Genomic DNA, 21,503 nt, shown 5'->3' on the forward strand with positions numbered 1-21,503 from the left:
GTGGACATTTCCGCGGCTTCGTTTAAATGTTTCCAGGACATGAAGAGAGTGTCGTTATCGACAGGAACAAGTCCTGTTACTTCAATTTCAGGATTAAACATTATATTTGCAAATTCCTCATGTGTTCGAATAATAGTTTTTTTTGTCAAGTTCTCCCTCTCCCCAAATTTACCCCTGAGACAGTTTAAACAAAGTTTTGCTACGGCTCTTAATCCGGCATTCTTTTGAATTTTATCTTTGTCAAGTTTTATACCTTCTCGCGTCTCATATTCAGCAATATATCTATTCTTTGATTCATCATCTACACACTCAGCAGGCCAATCCGAAGCCTCTTGTTTTATTTTCAAAAAAGTGTTAATGTATTCGGCAAATAATCCACCTGTTCGCGTCACAGGATTATAACGCGTAGTACTCTTATACTCCCAAAGCTCACTGATTTCTAATATTTTATACCCCATTTCTACGGCTTTACGAAGTTCTGGAGCGACCCAAGTTCCCAAAAATTCGCGATCAGCGGGATCATCATGAGGGCAATTGTCTTGTACAAGATCATCGCAGCATGATCGACAGAGAGGGAACAGTAACTTTCCATGGGCTTTTACTGGTAAAACAGGGTGAAATAATTGACAAGGGGGTAAAACGCGATATTTCACGAGACCTTCTATCCGCGAAATATTATTATTAGGACATATAAGCTGGCAATCACGCCCCACATGGACAGTGGGATGGCCAATCGGGAAAATCCCTGTCTTTAAAACGTATGGGTATAACGAACAAACATCAACATAGCGAATTTTCTCATTATCTTTTACGTCATAATGTGTTACGGTATTTCCTGTTCGTCCCCCGAAAAATGCATCGCGCGGATCCAGCGCTATAAACATTTGCTGATCAACGTTTTCTACAAAATTCGCCAACACATGATCTGTCTTTTTTTGACCAATAAAATCGCATTCCCACATTTCAATGACTTCATAACCCGAGTGTCGCAATTCCCGTGTAATCGCCCCTGTTCTCTCATATCGACTCTCTAGTGTATCCTTGTGACTCAACTCTTTATCTCTATTGAATTTGAAACACCGTGGGCATCCGTGCCAATAACATCCGTGGAACTGATATGCATATTTCTTATTATTATTCGCGGTATCCTCCCAAAAACCATCTAGACGCAGGCCTGAAGTTGTTCTGTGCTCACGAGTTCGTCCGGCATGTATTATTCGATGATTCTCGCAATGTTCGCGCCACAAGAGCCATTCAATTGCGATTTTCGACTGCGTTTTCCCTAACCGATATCCTCCCTGAGGTATAATGCCTATCTGCTTGTCTTTTAAGAAATTTGTTTGAAAAATACGCATGCATGTAGAAGCAATCGTTACACATTCTGTAAAAGGACAGACATTTCCAGCATTCATAATCAGTTTTCGAAATTCAACACAGGCTCGTCTCAAAATTGTAACATCAAGTCTGCAATAATGAAGAATTTCTTTACGAAAATCAAATTCATAATCTTCTTCAACACGATCATTATACCAGGATAAGAATTTTTCACGATCTTGTACTCCCATAGTGTCAGCACCATAATATTTTCTATCAGGTATAGGCCCTACGTAGTTTTGATTGTCTTTTGTATTGAAAAAATGTGGAAAATAGCCTTTCGCTATATTCCCCAATCCAAAAGCTTTCGGTAAACTTGCAAGAGCCATGTGAAAATAATTTAAACTGTCTATAAATTTATTATCCCCAAAATCCATCAAGATAATGTTTGTTCCGTTAATTATCGCTTTAATTTGACTGTTAATGCGTTTCATGACGTCTCTCAAAACGAATTGTGAATCATAGCCTTTCGCGTTATGTGCAATACAAACTACTTTTTTATACGTCTTACCCATCGACGTGATGTAATCAACAAATCCTCGCACAGGATCCTCACCATCGAAAACATTTTCCCGATGTTTACACACGCCACACGGATTTCCGTGATTATCGTTGGCGTTCACAATGTCATCGTCGGTCATATCTGCACAACGATCACACACAGTTTGGGCAACGCAAAGATTAGGAATGTGTACGTTGACATCTGTAGTTCCTTGCAGAAGCTCATCCTGTCTGGTTTCAAAGTCGTAGAAAACAAACGCCACGCGTTTCAAAGTCAATTTTTTCTTGCTTTTTAAGGTGGGCATATAGCAGAGATGAGAAATATCTCCGTCCTTTTGACATACGTTGCAATAATATTTGTGGCACACATGATTCTGAGCTTTGCGATGATCAATTTTCGTATTACATTGTCCACACAATTTTATATAGTCACAGACGGTGGGGTTATTTCCGCTGAAAGATCCTGGTTTCTTATGTTGATCGAAGCACAATTGCCCGTGAAACTCCCGATTACAATCGTCACACACTATTTTATCAACAATCGTAGAGTCACACGGAGGATTCTTCAAACACCTATCACAAGTCCTATCACAAACATGTCCTTGCGTAGTGTAAGGTTTGTTACAATGCTCGCAATAATACTTCACGCCAAAGAATGAAGGTAAATTTTGGATTGGCTCATAGTGGTTCTCTTCAGGATAATACACAATCGGTAAGGTATATCGGACGGTCATCTTTCTGCTAATCAATTCAGGTGTACCATCGTAGGGCACAGGGTGATCTTTTCCGTTTCTCATGAGGGAATAGACCTTGATAAGGCATCCTTCTTCAGCCAAGTATCGCTGATATTGAGCAACTTCCTGTAGACCACAGCCTTCGTCAGGAGCAATGACTCCTGCCCTTCGAGTTAGTCTTTCGGCCTCCTTACGTTGCATTTTTCCCTTGCATTGCCGGATTGCCTGCCATACCTCGTGGATCTTGCCCTTATCAGCTCTGGTTTTTAATTTTTCTGCATGTGCTTTGGCCACAACAAGTGATCGGGCTAGACACAAGCCATCTTCATTCGAAATCTGAAGGATACATTTTCTACTAAACCCTCTTTTCATGCCGTTTTCAAGGAAACCTTGACCTACCGGGGCTTCAGCCACGTGAAGTTTGATCCAAAACTTATCGGCACATCCGAAACCGTTTGCGCTCTGCGCGATAGAGCTGACAAGATTCCATAGATCTTGAAACTCATATCCTTTGATCGCACGTGGACTTATCCAGGCATTGTCTCTTTGCATATTTGCAAAATTGAATGTAAGACACATTCGATTCATACCACGCCCTCCAGCCTCAATAATTTTATTATAGACATCACGAAAAGCTTCTTCAACCCAGTCGGCAGGGTCACGACTTTCAGGTAAAGGGTTGATTGCAAACTCCATCACATGTGTGTCGAGTTTGAAACGTGGAAGTCTCTGGCGTGATCGTCGTATTGTCCTTAAGGCCGGCAATCGATTTTCAATCTCTTCTTCGCGGCCATTTTGTTGATCTGAAATTGGGTTTAGTATTTTTCAATAAAAAAATATGCCTAAAATTTTTTCTCGGTATTAGAAAAAGGTATGAAGCTAGATACTTACCATTCTGCTGATCTAGTAAATCTAGATTAAACTCTTCAACAGCTTCCAAAACCTTAGGGTCACTCACAACATTTTCACCACCACCACATTGAATATCAAAGAGCGCAGAATTAAAATTTTCGAATAAATCTCCATCAAAATTATTTTCAATGGCAAAATCACCGAATAACTCAAGATCAAAATTATTTATCCAATCAAAATCTCCCTGTGGAGGTGTAGTATTTTCTTCGGACGGGTCACTGGGCCCCGCTAAATCGTTGGGGTCCGACATTGTGAATGTCCCTTGGACGACTGCAGTTAGTGCGAGAAAATTCGGGCTATATTGGGAAAAGTCAGGGGTTTTACTGTTGGCGCCACAGGGGGGCTACTGCACTTCTTCGCCTTTTTTACCTGCCCCCGCCTACGAGCATTGTCCTTGTCCTAGTCATAGGCAAGCCCACTTGACCCCAATACAGGTGCATTACGTCACGCCCCTCTCTAGCATTTTCAAATCCATATTTTCAGATATCGTAAAATTGTATAAAATGATGAGATTTTAGGCATGATTAATCAGAAGGCAATATGGACACGAGGTGGAAACATCCCTTTACTGCAATGATTTGTGGTCCCACGGGTTGTGGAAAAACATTTTTTGTTAAAAGGTTTTTGAAGGAAATTAAGCAAATGTGCGATACACAAATTGAAAAAGTGATCTTTTATTACGCTGAGTGGCAGAATGGATATTCGGATTATGATAATAATTTTGTCGAATTTCGTGAAGGCCTACCAAGATCTGGAGATTTTGATGATAATAAGCCAAAATTGGTTGTCGTGGACGATTTGATGCGGGAATCTTCGAATGGTGCAATAGTTGATTTATTTACAAAAGGAAGCCATCATAAAAATCTCAGTGTAATGTTTCTATCTCAAAATTTATTCCACCAAGGAACACGACAGAGAGACATTTCATTGAATACAAATTACATCGTCGTATTTAAAAATCCCAGAGATCGTGCACAAATTGCCCATTTGGCTCGTCAAATATATCCAGAAGATCCAAAATTTCTGCAAGAAGCCTATTTTGATGCAACGTCGGCAGCTCATGGCTATTTGTTGTTAGATTTGAAACAATCGACTCCTGAAAACTGTAGGTTTCGAACCAATGTATTCCCCAGTGATCCCCATCATTATGTTTATATTCCGCGCAAGGATCGCAATATAAAAGGAGGAGGGGCATCACGGAGTGTACCAGTCGTTCATGTGTGATGGCAACGAGAAGTCGTTCTGAAAGCGGCTCTGTTCGCAAGTCGCTGGGAGAAAAAAATACAGCCTTATTACACGCTCTCATCTACGCACCACCCAGGCTACGCCGGGTAATAATACAACACGCTAATAAAGATTTAATTCGCTGCATTTGCGAGTGTGCTTTAAATTTGTTACACGGAAATATTCCTTTGGAAAATTGTGAGAAATCAAAACTGTGCAAACATAAAAAACTATTGAGAAAACTTGCCGATAAAAAACAAAGTTTAAGCAGCAAGAAAAAAATCATTAATCAGAAAGGTGGTTCAATTTTGCCGATGCTATTGGGTCCTCTGATAAGCGCACTTATCTCAGCCATTGTATAAGGATGGAACATGCACGTAAAATGATTCTTGTACCAGAGGAGAGTGTGGAGCGTCTAAAAAAAAAAATTCTTCACATGTTGATGCTCACCATGTTTTAACGGAATTGGCTAAAGAAATTCAGCCATCAGCGCAAACTCCAGGCACTGTTACAAGCAGATTAGATACCCAGCTATTGGAAATTTTAAATTCGAAAAGCCCTAGAGATGACCATGAAAAATGGAAGTTGTATAACGACGTTCTGAGGCGATATTTGTTTTATACAGAACAAACTAAAACGCCGGTGTTAGAAACGGAGGCCCACGTCGAAACTGAAACCGCTGAACGATACGACCCAAAAGCTATTGTTGCTACTGTACCTAAAGTATATCAGCGAAAAGCCGCTGGTATACTAGAATACATTGACGCCATTGATACTGCTAACAGACTCAAATGGAATTCAAAAGGACAAGTGACTTTGGATGGACAGACATTTCCTGGTGTCAATATTGTGGATCTCATACAAGATGTTGTCAGAGCACGGAAAACATATTCAGCTAAAGGATGGGAGCATTTTGCCATTTATCTCCAAAGCCTGAACACCCCTCGGGAGTTTCTGGGTAATCCCAAGTTTCATCAGCCTCCACCAGCATTGCCAGACATTAGGAATCGAAGAGAACCTGAAATTTCAGAGGACGAGAGTTCCGTAGACGAAGATAGAAGAAGGAAAAGCTATAGATCACGCACTCCTCCTGTTCATCGCCCCCGTAAAAACTCGAAAAAACCCCGGCTTAGTTCTCCCTACACTGCGAAAACCGACAAAGTTACATCATGGCTTCCGTTTTGAACAATGAAAAACTCTCGAGGACATATTTTGACCTTCCAGAGCCTGAGGCATACACAGGGGCTCGAAATATTTTGTCAAAATATAAGAAAGAAATACCTGAAAGTGAAATAAAAAATTGGCTTAATGCTCAGAACACTTATACCCTTCATAGACCCATTAAGCGTAAATTTCCGCGTCTTCATTATACAGTAACCAACATTGATGATGTGTGGGAGGCTGACTTAGTTGAATTGAGATCATTAAAAACATATAATGATGGGGTTTCATATTTACTTGTAGTTATTGATGTCTTGAGTAAATTTGCCTGGGTAGAGCCATTGAAAGACAAATCAGCATCACAGGTTCTTGAAGCTTTCAAACGTATAATGGATACAAATGGAGGGCGCATTCCTGTTTCGATACAAACGGACAAGGGAAAAGAATTTATGGCCAACAGTGTCCAAAAATTTTTTTCTGATAAGAAAATAAAATTTCGTGTTGCACGTAATCCCGACATAAAAGCTGCAGTTGTGGAGCGCTTCAATCGGACATTGAAGGAATGTATGTGGCGTTACTTTACACATAGTCGAACATATAAGTATACAGATGTTTTGAAACAAATTGTCGAGTCTTATAACAACTCGCGACATTCTTCAATAAAGATGGCGCCTGCGGCTGTGACTATGGATAATGCACCATACGTATGGCGTAATATACAAAGTCGATTCAAGACGGAGAAACCACGTAAAGAATCCTTTAAATATAAAGTTGGTGACTATGTACGCATCAGTCGAACGAAAGGCATCTTTGAGAAAGGATATGAAACTAATTGGAGTAAAGAAATATTCAAAATAACGAAAGCCGTTTTCAAACAATCATTGCCGATATACGAGTTGATGGATTTTGCTGACGAACCAATTGAGGGATTTTTCTACGAACCAGAATTGGTGCTTGTCAATAAACCAACGGACAAGGACGAGTTCATAGTGGAACGTGTCATACGCTCCAAGGGAAAAGGAAAAAATAAGCAGGTTCTTGTTCATTGGGAAGGATATCCTGATAAGTTTGATTCTTGGATACCTGCTGCAGAACTGCATGCAATTGGGAAAAAATGAAGAGAAACGAATTTTATATGGTGCTCCCCAGCAACAGCAGCATGAGCTATCATCCTGATAATACAGCATCGAAATTCACGACCTTGCTTCCAAAACAAGTTGAACTGGAAGGAGAATGGGTAGTGGGTCTGAGTGAAATACAGTTTCCTTGCAATTTTTTACATATACGTAATGGAAAAGATTCTCCAATCAATTTCGTTAGTAATTCAACCGACAAAAAGACCAAGACAAACTCGGTACAAACATTTTTTCTACCTACTGCAGTTTTCAAAGATATAACAGATTTAGTGGGGTTCATGAATACTTTTCCGTCTTTGAGTACTCATATCCGATTTGAATATTTAGCAAGAAAAGTGAATCGAAGAAATGGCTAGGAGCCGGATAGCTCAGTTGGGAGAGCACCCGATGCATAATCGGAAGGTCCCGGGTTCGAATCCCGGTCTGGACTATCCATTTTTTCAGTAATTTTTCTTGCAAAAATTATATGGAGAATTATCCTGTTCCCCTTCCTACCTCATCCAAAATCCTATCCAACGATTTCCTTTGACGTCACAAGAAATGTGGAACGCTATATAAACTTCCCGTCTTGTTGATAAAAATATTTTTCAATCGGGGAGAGCACCCGATGCATAATCGGAAGGTCCCGGGTTCAAATCCCGGTCTGGACTATCCATTTTTTCAGTAATTTTTCTTGCAAAATTATGGAGAATTATCCTGTTCCCCTTCCTACCTCATCCAAAATCCTATCCAACGATTTCCTTTGACGTCACAAGAAATGTGGAACGCTATATAAACTTCCCGTCTTGTTGATAAAAATGATTGCCGAATGAAGGACGGCGGTGCTCCATATAGGCAAGAAAAGTGAATAGAAGAAATGGCTAGGAGCCGGATAGCTCAGTTGGGAGAGCACCCGATGCATAATCGGAAGGTCCCGGGTTCAAATCCCGGTCTGGACTATCCATTTTTTCAGTAATTTTTCTTGCAAAATTATGGGGAATTATCCTGTTCCCCTTCCTACCTCATCCAAAATCCTATCCAACGATTTCCTTTGACGTCACAAGAAATGTGGAACGCTATATAAACTTCCCGTCTTGTTGATAAAAATCTGTCGTTTTTATCAACAAGACGGGAAGTTTATATAGCGTTCCACATTTCTTGTGACGTCAAAGGAAATCGTTGGATAGGATTTTGGATGAGGTAGGAAGGGGAACAGGATAATTCTCCATAATTTTGCAAGAAAAATTACTGGAGAAAAATATTGAAAAATAAAAAATATTTTTCATTTTTATTTTAATATTTTTTTATATTTTTATTTTATTTTCACAAGGTTTTGTGAAAATTGTAAAACACTGCAACTCCAGGAACTGCACTAGCACAGTTCATGCAATAGACTTTTCCGATAAAGTATCCGATATGTTGGGATTTGAGAGACGTATACACAGCCTCACACACGCCAGGCCGTATTGTCAAGGATCTTCACCAGCAAGTTTGGCCAGAGGTTTACCTGCGAATTTGTTCATCTACAGCGATCTTTGTGTACCCTCCGTAACAGGTGACGTGCAGTCATCTCTGTTACGAGTGGTACCATTCAGCGCTTCTACGTATACCTATGGGGCCATGCACTGTACTACGTTTTCCACTCCTCATTATATTCCGTTGATGAGGTATTCATTTCGCACAATTGAAATAGATATAAGATGCAATCAGGGTGATATGATTCCATTCGAGTATGGTCCTTTGAACGTGACACTTCATTTCAAGAGGATTGATTGACTAAAAAATGAGCCCGTACATTGCATATTACGCAAACCAAGCTGGTGGAGGAACAGTGGACCGATATAATGATTTTGGAAGGATATTCGTTGGAAGTCCTTATCAACGAGGTCATGGAATTGGTGCTTTCCTTGGAGGTCTGTTTCGACGCATTCTGCCCTATCTGGGAAGCGCAGCCCGAGCTGTCGGTAAAGAAGCTCTCAATGCGGGTATTAACGTTGTTGGGGATGTAGTGACAAATGGAAAGCCCTTAAAGGTGGCGCTGGAAAACCGATTAGCCGAGTCTGGGCTGAAATTGAAAAGGAGGGCCCAGGACAAAATTGGGACCATGATGCGTGGCTCAGGATATAAGAGGAAGCGTAAACGCCTCGCCTCTCATAAGCTCACTGGCCGTGGATCTGCCAAGACATCCAAAACTCGGAAGAATAAAAAGAAAAGACCCGTTGCAAACAAAAGAAGCAAGAAAGTGAAAAAAGTACCGAGACATAAATCAAAGCGGAACACTCGTGATTTGTACGATATTTTCAACTAATCATCATGTCGTTTCTACATTCGCACTCTTCTGAGTGTGTGAAGTCGGAGCTGGACCTATTTACCATACCACCTACCCAAACAAGTATTGAAAATTCTCAATTTGTTTATTATAATCCTGTATCTACGCTGTCGGACGATGCCCCAATTGAATTCATCGTACCAGGCCATGGAGAAGAATATATTGATTTGGCACATACCATGATCAAAGTTCGCGCCAGAATCCTGATACCCGATGGCTCTGCTGGTATAGACGACTCTGTTGGGCCTGTGAATAACTTTTTACATTCAATGTTTAACCAAGTGGATGTATATTTCAACCAAAAAGTTGTTACGCCTCCAAATAACCTGTACGCTTATAGAGCATACATTGAAACATTACTAAACTATGGAACCGATGCAAAGTCCTCACATCTTGGAATGTCTCTTTGGGCTACGGATAGCTATGGTGCAATGGATTCTATTGCTGTAGCGGCGGCTGATGCAAGAAACAACGATGGACTAGCCGTACGTCAGGCAATTACTAAAGGTGGAAAAGCATTTGATCTACTGGGACATTTACATTGTGACGTGTTCAATCAAGACAAGTTTTTGATGAATGGCGTAGAGCTACGCGTTCGTCTTATCCGTGCAAAGGACGACTTTTGCCTTATGGACTCCACTCCCCTGCATTATAAGGTGCATATAGAAGAAGCCTCCTTGATAGTTCGCCGTGTGAAACTCAGCCCTGGAATTTTGATAGCTCACGCTAAAACGCTTGCAAAGACAACTGCGAAATATCCTTTGACACGGGTGGAGGTCAAATCTTTTGTTCTCCATCGGGGGATTATGGGGGAGACAATAGACAATGCCATTTTGGGTCAACTACCTAAAAGAATCATACTGGGATTTGTTGACAATGTCAGTTTCAACGGATCGAGAAAGAAGAACCCCTTCAACTTTCAAAATTTTGGGATAAACTTTTTATGCCTGAATGTCGATGGACGCCAAGTACCTACAAAACCTCTGCAGCCAAGTTTCACCTCTGGTGCCTGCCTAGATGTGGAGGCATTCAACACCCTATTTGCTGGTACTGGAACACATTTCAGCGACCATGGAAATAGCATCTCTCGTCCGGCCTATTCCGATGGATTTTGCTTGTTCGCGTTCGATCTGACTCCTGATTTATCTGCAAGTTCCGCTGGCCATTGGAATCTGGTGAAAAGTGGAAGTATTCGCATTGAAGTTCGCTTCAATAGAGCAACAGAGCAGAATGTAAATTGTCTGTTGTACGCCGAATATGACAATTTGCTAGAAATTGATTCCACAAGGCAGGTTATTGTCGACTACAGTGGATGAAAATGGAGGGCTACTTAATGGGAGCGCAGCATAAGATTGCATTAGTTGCATTCAACCTGCTGAACGAGACCAACGCTCATTTCCCGGATTACCGACGTTCTATGAATACCCTTGAGCTCCTGGAGATATTACCGCATACAGATGCATGCATTGGAGGTGTCTACCCTGCCGACCGTATCCCCTGGACATGGCCCCGGCCCTGTGCTATCATCATCAACACCGACAACCACAATCAGGCAGGAAGTCACTGGGTTGCCGTTTACCTCGGTTCAAATAGGCGAGGAATCTATTTCGACAGCTTCGGAATGCCACCCTTCGATACAAGAATCTCTCAGCGCCTTAAGCGAAATTGCAATGTTTATGAATGGAGCCAGAAGAGACTCCAAGATATATCGTCTGATGTTTGTGGGCAGTACTGCATTGTTGTGCTTCACTGGTTGTTCAATGATCGGTCTTTACAGTCCTTTCATAAACTATTTACTTCAGACACAAAACGTAACGATCGCATTGTTATGAAAATGTTCAACAAAATTATTCAAAAACGCAATTGTAATCGTAGAAATTTAAGTAAGCCTTTTCAGAACTTGTCTGGTAAAGGTAGTTTGCATTGTAACCAGCGGTCTTTAAAAAATATATTCCATTTGCATTAATTTAATAATAATAATAATAACAATAATTTTGATTACTACTATTTTTTAAATCCCTAATATTATGTACCACCCCTCATACAAGTATAATTTCTGAATAAATGATTTATATACTCAATAAATTATGTATTACATATTTATTTCATTTTCCCATATATACCCACATTTCCCACGCCATCCACTTTCCCCCCACGCCCGCCCTTTTAAATCACGTGACCCTTACCACCCATTTCCCACCCACTCTCCCGTTTGGATCACGTGACCCTTACCACCCATTTTCCACCCACCCTCCCGTTTGGATCACGTGACCGTTACCCCCCACCCACTATCTACTTCCTGTCGAACAAAAACATTCCTTTGGGGACCCTCACCCCAGGGGGCCCTAGAGCGGCGACGTCCTCCTCAAAGGACAATGGGGAAAACGTGTTCGGACACGTCTGGAAAAAGGGGGAAGGGGGGCGATTCCTGGAAGAAAATTCGCCAATCGTGCCCACTTACTACTAACGCAAACTTCGCGCATTGCACTCGTGTAGTTCGACGAGACGAAGCTATTGCACGCGGTTTCATCGGCCTACGACAATGTGTACTCAAGTTATATGCCATCATATCGAAAACGAATATCAACTTCTATGATTGAGTTTTTCGTGAGCTGTGGTCGCAAAGGGAACGATGTCGCATCAGTTTCCTTGGTTATTCGACGTGCTGAAACCGAATATGATGCCAGATTTTGTCTAGGTGCAGCCAAAAAAAAGTGATTCCCACGATGTCGTAAAAACGCATATGTATAATCGACTTTTTCTCGAAGACAAATTGTTCACACGCAAACTTCGCGCATTGCACTCGTGTAGTTCGACGAGACGAAGCTATTGCACGCGGTTTCATCGGCCTACGACAATGTGTACTCAAGTTATATGCCATCATATCGAACACGAATATCAACTTCTATGATTGAGTTTTTCGTGAGCTGTGGTCGCAAAGGAAACGATGTCGCATCAGTTTCCTTGGTTATTCGACGTGCTGAAACCGAATATGATGCCAGATTTTGTCTAGGTGCAGCCAAAAAAAAGTGATTCCCACGATGTCGTAAAAACGCATATGTATAATCGACTTTTTCTCGAAGACAAATTGTTCACACGCAAACTTCGCGCATTGCACTCGTGTAGTTCGACGAGACGAAGCTATTGCACGCGGTTTCATCGGCCTACGACAATGTGTACTCAAGTTATATGCCATCATATCGAACACGAATATCAACTTTTATGATTGAGTTTTTCGTGAGCTGTGGTCGCAAAGGAAACGATGTCGCATCAGTTTCCTTGGTTATTCGACGTGCTGAAACCGAATATGATGCCAGATTTTGTCTAGGTGCAGCCAAAAAAAAGTGATTCCCACGATGTCGTAAAAACGCATATGTATAATCGACGTTTTCTCGAAGACAAATTGTTCACACGCAAACTTCGCGCATTCCACTCGTGTAGTTCGACGAGACGAAGCTATTGCACGCGGTTTCATCGGCCTACGACAATGTGTACTCAAGTTATATGCCATCATATCGAACACGAATATCAACTTCTATGATTGAGTGTTTCGTGAGCTGTGGTCGCAAAGGAAACGATGTCGCATCAGTTTCCTTGGTTATTCGACGTGCTGAAACCGAATATGATGCCAGATTTTGTCTAGGTGCAGCCAAAAAAAAGTGATTCCCACGATGTCGTAAAAACGCATATGTATAATCGACTTTTTCTCGAAGACAAATTGTTCACACGCAAACTTCGCGCATTGCACTCGTGTAGTTCGACGAGACGAAGCTATTGCACGCGGTTTCATCGGCCTACGACAATGTGTACTCAAGTTATATGCCATCATATCGAACACGAATATCAACTTCTATGATTGAGTTTTTCGTGAGCTGTGGTCGCAAAGGAAACGATGTCGCATCAGTTTCCTTGGTTATTCGACGTGCTGAAACCGAATATGATGCCAGATTTTGTCTAGGTGCAGCCAAAAAAAAGTGATTCCCACGATGTCGTAAAAACGCATATGTATAATCGACTTTTTCTCGAAGACAAATTGTTCACACGCAAACTTCGCGCATTGCACTCGTGTAGTTCGACGAGACGAAGCTATTGCACGCGGTTTCATCGGCCTACGACAATGTGTACTCAAGTTATATGCCATCATATCGAACACGAATATCAACTTCTATGATTGAGTTTTTCGTGAGCTGTGGTCGCAAAGAAAACGATGTCGCATCAGTTTCCTTGGTTATTCGACGTGCTGAAACCGAATATGATGCCAGATTTTGTCTAGGTGCAGCCAAAAAAAAGTGATTCCCACGATGTCGTAAAAACGCATATGTATAATCGACGTTTTCTCGAAGACAAATTGTTCACACGCAAACTTCGCGCATTGCACTCATGTAGTTCGACGAGACGAAGCTATTGCACGCGGTTTCATCGGCCTACGACAATGTGTACTCAAGTTATATGCCATCATATCGAACACGAATATCAACTTCTATGATTGAGTTTTTCGTGAGCTGTGGTCGCAAAGAAAACGATGTCGCATCAGTTTCCTTGGTTATTCGACGTGCTGAAACCGAATATGATGCCACATTTTGTCCAGGTGCAGCCAAAAAAAAGTGATTCCCACGATGTCGTAAAAACGCATATGTATAATCGACTTTTTCTCGAAGACAAATTGTTCACACGCAAACTTCGCGCATTGCACTCGTGTAGTTCGACGAGACGAAGCTATTGCACGCGGTTTCATCGGCCTACGACAATGTGTACTCAAGTTATATGCCATCATATCGAACACGAATATCAACTTTTATGATTGAGTTTTTCGTGAGCTGTGGTCGCAAAGGAAACGATGTCGCATCAGTTTCCTTGGTTATTCGACGTGCTGAAACCGAATATGATGCCAGATTTTGTCTAGGTGCAGCCAAAAAAAAGTGATTCCCACGATGTCGTAAAAACGCATATGTATAATCGACGTTTTCTCGAAGACAAATTGTTCACACGCAAACTTCGCGCATTGCACTCGTGTAGTTCGACGAGACGAAGCTATTGCACGCGGTTTCATCGCCCTACGACAATGTGTACTCAAGGTATATGCCATCATATCGAACACGAATATCAACTTCTTTGAGTGAGTTTTTCGTGAGCTGTGGTCGCAAAGAAAACGATGTCGCATCAGTTTCTTTGCTTATTCGACGTGCTGAAACCGAATATGATGCCAGATTTTGTCTAGGTGCAGCCAAAAAAAAGTGATTCCCACGATGTCGTAAAAACGCTAATGTATAATCGACTTTTTCTCGAAGACAAATTGTTCACACGCAAAGTTCGCGCATTGCACTCGTGTAGTTCGACGAGACGAAGCTCTTGCACGCGGTTTCATCGGCCTACGACAATGTGTACTCAAGTTATATGCCATCATATCGAACACGAATATCAACTTCTATGATTGAGTTTTTCGTGAGCTGTGGTCGCAAAGGAAACGATGTCGCATCAGTTTCCATGGTTATTCGACGTGCTGAAACCGAATATGATGCCAGATTTTGTCTAGGTGCAGCCAAAAAAAAGTGATTCCCACGATGTCGTAAAAACGCATATGTATAATCGACGTTTTCTCGAAGACAAATTGTTCACACGCAAACTTCGCGCATTGCACTCATGTAGTTCGACGAGACGAAGCTATTGCACGCGGTTTCATCGGGCTACGACAATGTGTACTCAAGTTATATGCCATCATATCGAACACGAATATCAACTTCTATGATTGAGTTTTTCGTGAGCTGTGGTCGCAAAGAAAACGATGTCGCATCAGTTTCCTTGGTTATTCGACGTGCTGAAACCGAATATGATGCCACATTTTGTCCAGGTGCAGCCAAAAAAAAGTGATTCCCACGATGTCGTAAAAACGCATATGTATAATCGACGTTTTCTCGAAGACAAATTGTTCACACGCGAACTTCACGCATTGCACTCGTGTAGTTCGACGAGACGATGCTATTGCACGCGGTTTCATCGGCCTACGACAATGTGTACTCAAGTTATATGCCATCATATCGAACACGAATATCAACTTCTATGATTGAGTTTTTCGTGAGCTGTGGTCGCAAAGGAAACGATGTCGCATCAGTTTCCTTGGTTATTCGACGTGCTGAAACCGAATATGATGCCAGATTTTGTTTAGGTGCAGCCAAAAAAAAGTGATTCCCACGATGTCGTAAAAACGCATATGTATAATCGACTTTTTCTCGAAGACAAATTGTTCACACGCAAACTCCGCGCATTACACTCGTGTAGTTCGACGAGGCGAAGCTATTGCACGCGGTTTCATCGGCCTACGACAATGTGTACTCAAGTTATATGCCATCATATCGAACACGAATATCAACTTCTATGATGGAGTTTTTCGTGAGCTGTGGTCGCAAAGAAAACGATGTCGCATCAGTTTCCTTGGTTATTCGACGTGCTGAAACCGAATAAGATGCCAGATCTTGTCTAGGTGCAGCCAAAAAAAAGTGATTCCCACGATGTCGTAAAAACGCATATGTATAATCGACGTTTTCTCGAAGACAAATTGTTCACACGCAAACTTCGCGCATTGCACTCGTGTAGTTCGACAAGACGAAGCTATCGCACGCGGTTTCATCGGCCTACGACAATGTGTACTCAAGTTATATGCCATCATATCGAACGCGAATATCAACTTCTATGAGTGAGTTTTTCGTGAGCTGTGGTCGCAAAGAAAACGATGTCGCATCAGTTTCCTTGGTTATTCGACGTGCTGAAACCGAATATGATGCCAGATTTTGTCTAGGTGCAGCCAAAAAAAAGTGATTCCCACGATGTCGTAAAAACGCATATGTATAATCGACGTTTTCTCGAAGACAAATTTTTCACACGCAAACTTCGCGCATTGCACTCGTGTAGTTCGACGAGACGAAGCTATTGCGTGCGGTTTCATCGGCCTACGACAATGTGTACTCAAGTTATATGCCATCATATCGAACACGAATATCAACTTCTATGATTGAGTTTTTCGTGAGCTGTGGTCGCAAAGGAAACGATGTCGCATCAGTTTCCTTGGTTATTCGACGTGCTGAAACCGAATATGATGCCAGATTTTGTCTAGGTGCAGCCAAAAAAAAGTGATTCCCACGATGTCGTAAAAACGCATATGTATAATCGACTTTTTCTCGAAGACAAATTGTTCACACGCAAACTTCGCGCATTGCACTCGTGTAGTTCGACGAGACGAAGCTATTGCACGCGGTTTCATCGGCCTACGACAATGTGTACTCAAGTTATATGCCATCATATCGAACACGAATATCAACTTCTATGATTGAGTTTTTCGTGAGCTGTGGTCGCAAAGAAAACGATGTCGCATCAGTTTCCTTGGTTATTCGACGTGCTGAAACCGAATATGATGCCAGATTTTGTCTAGGTGCAGCCAAAAAGAAGTGATTCCCACGATGTCGTAAAAACGCTAATGTATAATCGACTTTTTCTCGGAGACAAATTGTTCACACGCAAACGTCGCGCATTGCACTCGTGTAGTTCGACGAGACGAAGCTATTGCACGCGGTTTCATCGGCCTACGACAATGTGTACTCAAGTTATATGCCATCATATCGAACACGACTATCAACTTCTATGATTGAGTTTTTCGTGAGCTGTGGTCGCAAAGAAAACGATGTCGCATCAGTTTCCTTGGTTATTCGACGTGCTGAAACCGAATATGATGCCAGATTTTGTCTAGGTGCAGCCAAAAAAAAGTGATTCCCACGATGTCGTAAAAACGCATATGTATAATCGACGTTTTCTCGAAGACAAATTGTTCACACGCAAACTTCGCGCATTGCACTCGTGTAGTTCGACGAGACGAAGCTATTGCACGCGGTTTCATCGGCCTACGACAATGTGTACTCAAGTTATATGCCATCATATCGAACACGAATATCAACTTCTATGATTGAGTTTTTCGTGAGCTGTGGTCGCAAAGAAAACGATGTCGCATCAGTTTCCTTGGTTATTCGACGTGCTGAAATCGAATATGATGCCAGATTTTGTCTAGGTGCAGCCAAAAAAAAGTGATTCCCACGATGTCGTAAAAACTCATATGTATAATCGACGTTTTCTCCAAGACAAATTGTTCACACGCAAACTTCGCGCATTGCACTCGTGTAGTTCGACGAGACGAAGCTATTGCACGTGGTTTCATCGGCCTACGACAATGTGTACTCAAGTTATATGCCATCATATCGAACACGAATATCAACTTCTATGATTGAGTTTTTCGTGAGCTGTGGTCGCAAAGGAAACGATGTCGCATCAGTTTCCTTGGTTATTCGACGTGCTGAAACCGAATATGATGCCAGATTTTGTCTAGGTGCAGCCAAAAAAAAGTGATTCCCACGATGTCTTAAAAACGCATATGTATAATCGACTTTTTCTCGAAGACAAATTGTTCACACGCAAACTTCGCGCATTGCACTCGTGTAGTTCGACGAGACCAAGCTATTGCACGCGGTTTCATCGGCCTACGACAATGTGTACTCAAGTTATATGCCATCATATCGAACACGAATATCAACTTCTATGATTGAGTTTTTCGTGAGCTGTGGTCGCAAAGGAAACGATGTCGCATCAGTTTCCTTGATTATTCGACGTGCTGAAACCGAATATGATGCCAGATTTTGTCTAGGTGCAGCCAAAAAAAAGTGATTCCCACGATGTCGTAAAAACGCATATGTATAATCGACTTTTTCTCGAAGACAAATTGTTCACACGCGAACTTCGCGCATTGCACTCGTGTAGTTCGACGAGACGAAGCTATTGCACGCGGTTTCATCGGCCTACGACAATGTGTACTCAAGTTATATGCCATCATATCGAACACGAATATCAACTTCTATGATTGAGTTTTTCGTGAGCTGTGGTCGCAAAGAAAACGATGTCGCATCAGTTTCCTTGGTAATTCGACGTGCTGAAACCGAATATGATGCCAGATTTTGTCTAGGTGCAGCCAAAAAGAAGTGATTCCCACGATGTCGTAAAAACGCTAATGTATAATCGACGTTTTCTCGAAGACAAATTGTTCACACGCAAACTTCGCGCATTGCACTCGTGTAGTTCGACGAGACGAAGCTATTGCACGCGGTTTCATCGGCCTACGACAATGTGTACTCAAGTTATATGCCATCATATCGAACACGAATATCAACTTCTATGATTGAGTTTTTCGTGAGCTGTGGTCGCAAAGAAAACGATGTCGCATCAGTTTCCTTGGATATTCGACGTGCTGAAACCGAATATGATGCCAGATTTTGTCTAGGTGCAGCCAAAAAAAAGTGATTCCCACGATGTCGTAAAAACGCATATGTATAATCGACTTTTTCTCGAAGACAAATTGTTCACACGCAAACTTCGCGCATTGCACTCGTGTAGTTCGACGTGACGAAGCTATTGCACGCGGTTTCATCGGCCTACGACAATGTGTACTCAAGTTATATGCCATCATATCGAACACGAATATCAACTTCTATGATTGAGTTTTTCGTGAGCTGTGTTCGCAAAGAAAACGATGTCGCATCAGTTTCCTTGGTTATTCGACGTGCTGAAACCGAATATGATGCCAGATTTTGTCTAGGTGCAGCCAAAAAAAAGTGATTCCCACGAAGTCGTAAAAACGCATATGTATAATCGACTTTTTCTCGAAGACAAATTATTCACACGCAAACTTCGCGCACTGCACTCGTGTAGTTCGACGAGACGAAGCTATTGCACACGGTTTCATCGGCCTACGACAATGTGTACTCAAGTTATATGCCATCATATCGTACACGAATATCAACTTTTATGATTGAGTTTTTCGTGAGCTGCGGTCGCAAAGGAAACGATGTCGCATCAGTTTCCTTGGTTATTCGACGTGCTGAAACCGAATATGATGCCAGATTTTGTCTAGGTGCAGCCAAAAAAAAGTGATTCCCACGATGTCGTAAAAACGCATATGTATAATCGACTTTTTCTCGAAGACAAATTGTTCACACGCAAACTTCGCGCATTGCACTCGTGTAGTTCGACGAGACGAAGCTATTGCACGCGGTTTCATCGGCCTACGACAATGTGTACTCAAGTTATATGCCATCATATCGAACACGAATATCAACTTCCATGATTGAGTTTTTCGTGAGCTGTGGTCGCAAAGGAAACGATGTCGCATCAGTTTCCTTGGTTATTCGACGTGCTGAAACCGAATATGATGCCAGATTTTGTCTAGGTGCAGCCAAAAAAAAGTGATTCCCACGATGTCGTAAAAACGCATATGTATAATCGACTTTTTCTCGAAGACAAATTGTTCACACGCAAACGTCGCGCATTGCACTCGTGTAGTTCGACGAGACGAAGCTATTGCACGCGGTTTCATCGGCCTACGACAATGTGTACTCAAGTTATATGCCATCATATCGAACACGACTATCAACTTCTATGATTGAGTTTTTCGTGAGCTGTGGTCGCAAAGAAAACGATGTCGCATCAGTTTCCTTGGTTATTCGACGTGCTGAAACCGAATATGATGCCAGATTTTGTCTAGGTGCAGCCAAAAAAAAGTGATTCCCACGATGTCGTAAAAACGCATATGTATAATCGACGTTTTCTCGAAGACAAATTGTTCACACGCAAACTTCGCGCATTGCACTCGTGTAGTTCGACGAGACGAAGCTATTGCACGCGGTTTCATCGGCCTACGACAATGTGTACTCAAGTTATATGCCATCATATCGAACACGAATATCAACTTCTATGATTGAGTTTTTCGTGAGCTGTGGTCGCAAAGAAAACGATGTCGCATCAGTTTCCTTGGTTATTCGACGTGCTGAAACCGAATATGATGCCAGATTTTGTCTAGGTGCAGCCAAAAAAAAGTGATTCCCACGATGTCGTAAAAACTCATATGTATAATCGACGTTTTCTCCAAGACAAATTGTTCACACGCAAACTTCGCGCATTGCACTCGTGTAGTTCGACGAGACGAAGCTATTGCACGTGGTTTCATCGGCCTACGACAATGTGTACTCAAGTTATATGCCATCATATCGAACACGAATATCAACTTCTATGATTGAGTTTTTCGTGAGCTGTGGTCGCAAAGAAAACGATGTCGCATCAGTTTCCTTGGTTATTCGACGTGCTGAAACCGAATATGATGCCAGATTTTCTCTAGGTGCAGCCAAAAAAAAGTGATTCCCACGATGTCGTAAAAACGCATATGTATAATCGACTTTTTCTCGAAGACAAATTGTTCACACGCAAACTTCGCGCATTGCACTCGTATAGTTCGACGAGACGAAGCTATTGCACGCGGTTTCATCGGCCTACGACAATGTGTACTCAAGTTATATGCCATCATATCGAACACGAATATCAACTTCTATGATTGAGTTTTTCGTGAGCTGTGGTCGCAAAGGAAACGATGTCGCATCAGTTTCCTTGATTATTCGACGTGCTGAAACCGAATATGATGCCAGATTTTGTCTAGGTGCAGCCAAAAAAAAGTGATTCCCACGATGTCGTAAAAACGCATATGTATAATCGACTTTTTCTCGAAGACAAATTGTTCACACGCAAACTTCGCGCATTGCACTCGTGTAGTTCGACGAGACGAAGCTATTGCACGCGGTTTCATCGGCCTACGACAATGTGTACTCAAGTTATATGCCATCATATCGAACACGACTATCAACTTCTATGATTGAGTTTTTCGTGAGCTGTGGTCGCAAAGAAAACGATGTCGCATCAGTTTCCTTGGTTATTCGACGTGCTGAAACCGAATATGATGCCAGATTTTGTCTAGGTGCAGCCAAAAAAAAGTGATTCCCACGATGTCGTAAAAACGCATATGTATAATCGACGTTTTCTCGAAGACAAATTGTTCACACGCAAACTTCGCGCATTGCACTCGTGTAGTTCGACGAGACGAAGCTATTGCACGCGGTTTCATCGGCCTACGACAATGTGTACTCAAGTTATATGTCATCATATCGAACACGAATATCAACTTCTATGATTGAGTTTTTTGTGAGCTGTGGTCGCAAAGAAAACGATGTCTCATCAGTTTCCTTGGTTATTCGACGTGCTGAAACCGAATATGATGCCAGATTTTGTCTAGGTGCA

At 41.9% G+C, this 21,503-nt stretch overlaps 1 protein-coding gene and 1 non-coding gene across 2 annotated transcripts in view; one reads left to right on the top strand and one right to left on the bottom strand.

Moving 5' to 3' along the window:
* Positions 1 to 702: 702 nt before the first annotated feature.
* Positions 703 to 21,503, bottom strand: part of LOC135169793 (uncharacterized) — a 70,749-nt gene continuing 49,948 nt past the window's right edge. The window contains exon 4 of the mRNA XM_064135091.1: positions 703 to 749. Coding sequence (XP_063991161.1) covers positions 703 to 749 — 47 coding nt within the window. The remainder of the gene's footprint in view (positions 750 to 21,503) is intronic.
* On the top strand, positions 7,400 to 7,473 carry Trnam-cau (transfer RNA methionine (anticodon CAU)). The gene has a single exon. It is a non-coding gene; the product is annotated as a tRNA-Met (tRNA).

Source organism: Diachasmimorpha longicaudata, chromosome 15 (genome assembly GCF_034640455.1).
Source record: "Diachasmimorpha longicaudata isolate KC_UGA_2023 chromosome 15, iyDiaLong2, whole genome shotgun sequence".
Classification (NCBI taxonomy): Eukaryota; Metazoa; Arthropoda; class Insecta; order Hymenoptera; family Braconidae; genus Diachasmimorpha; species Diachasmimorpha longicaudata.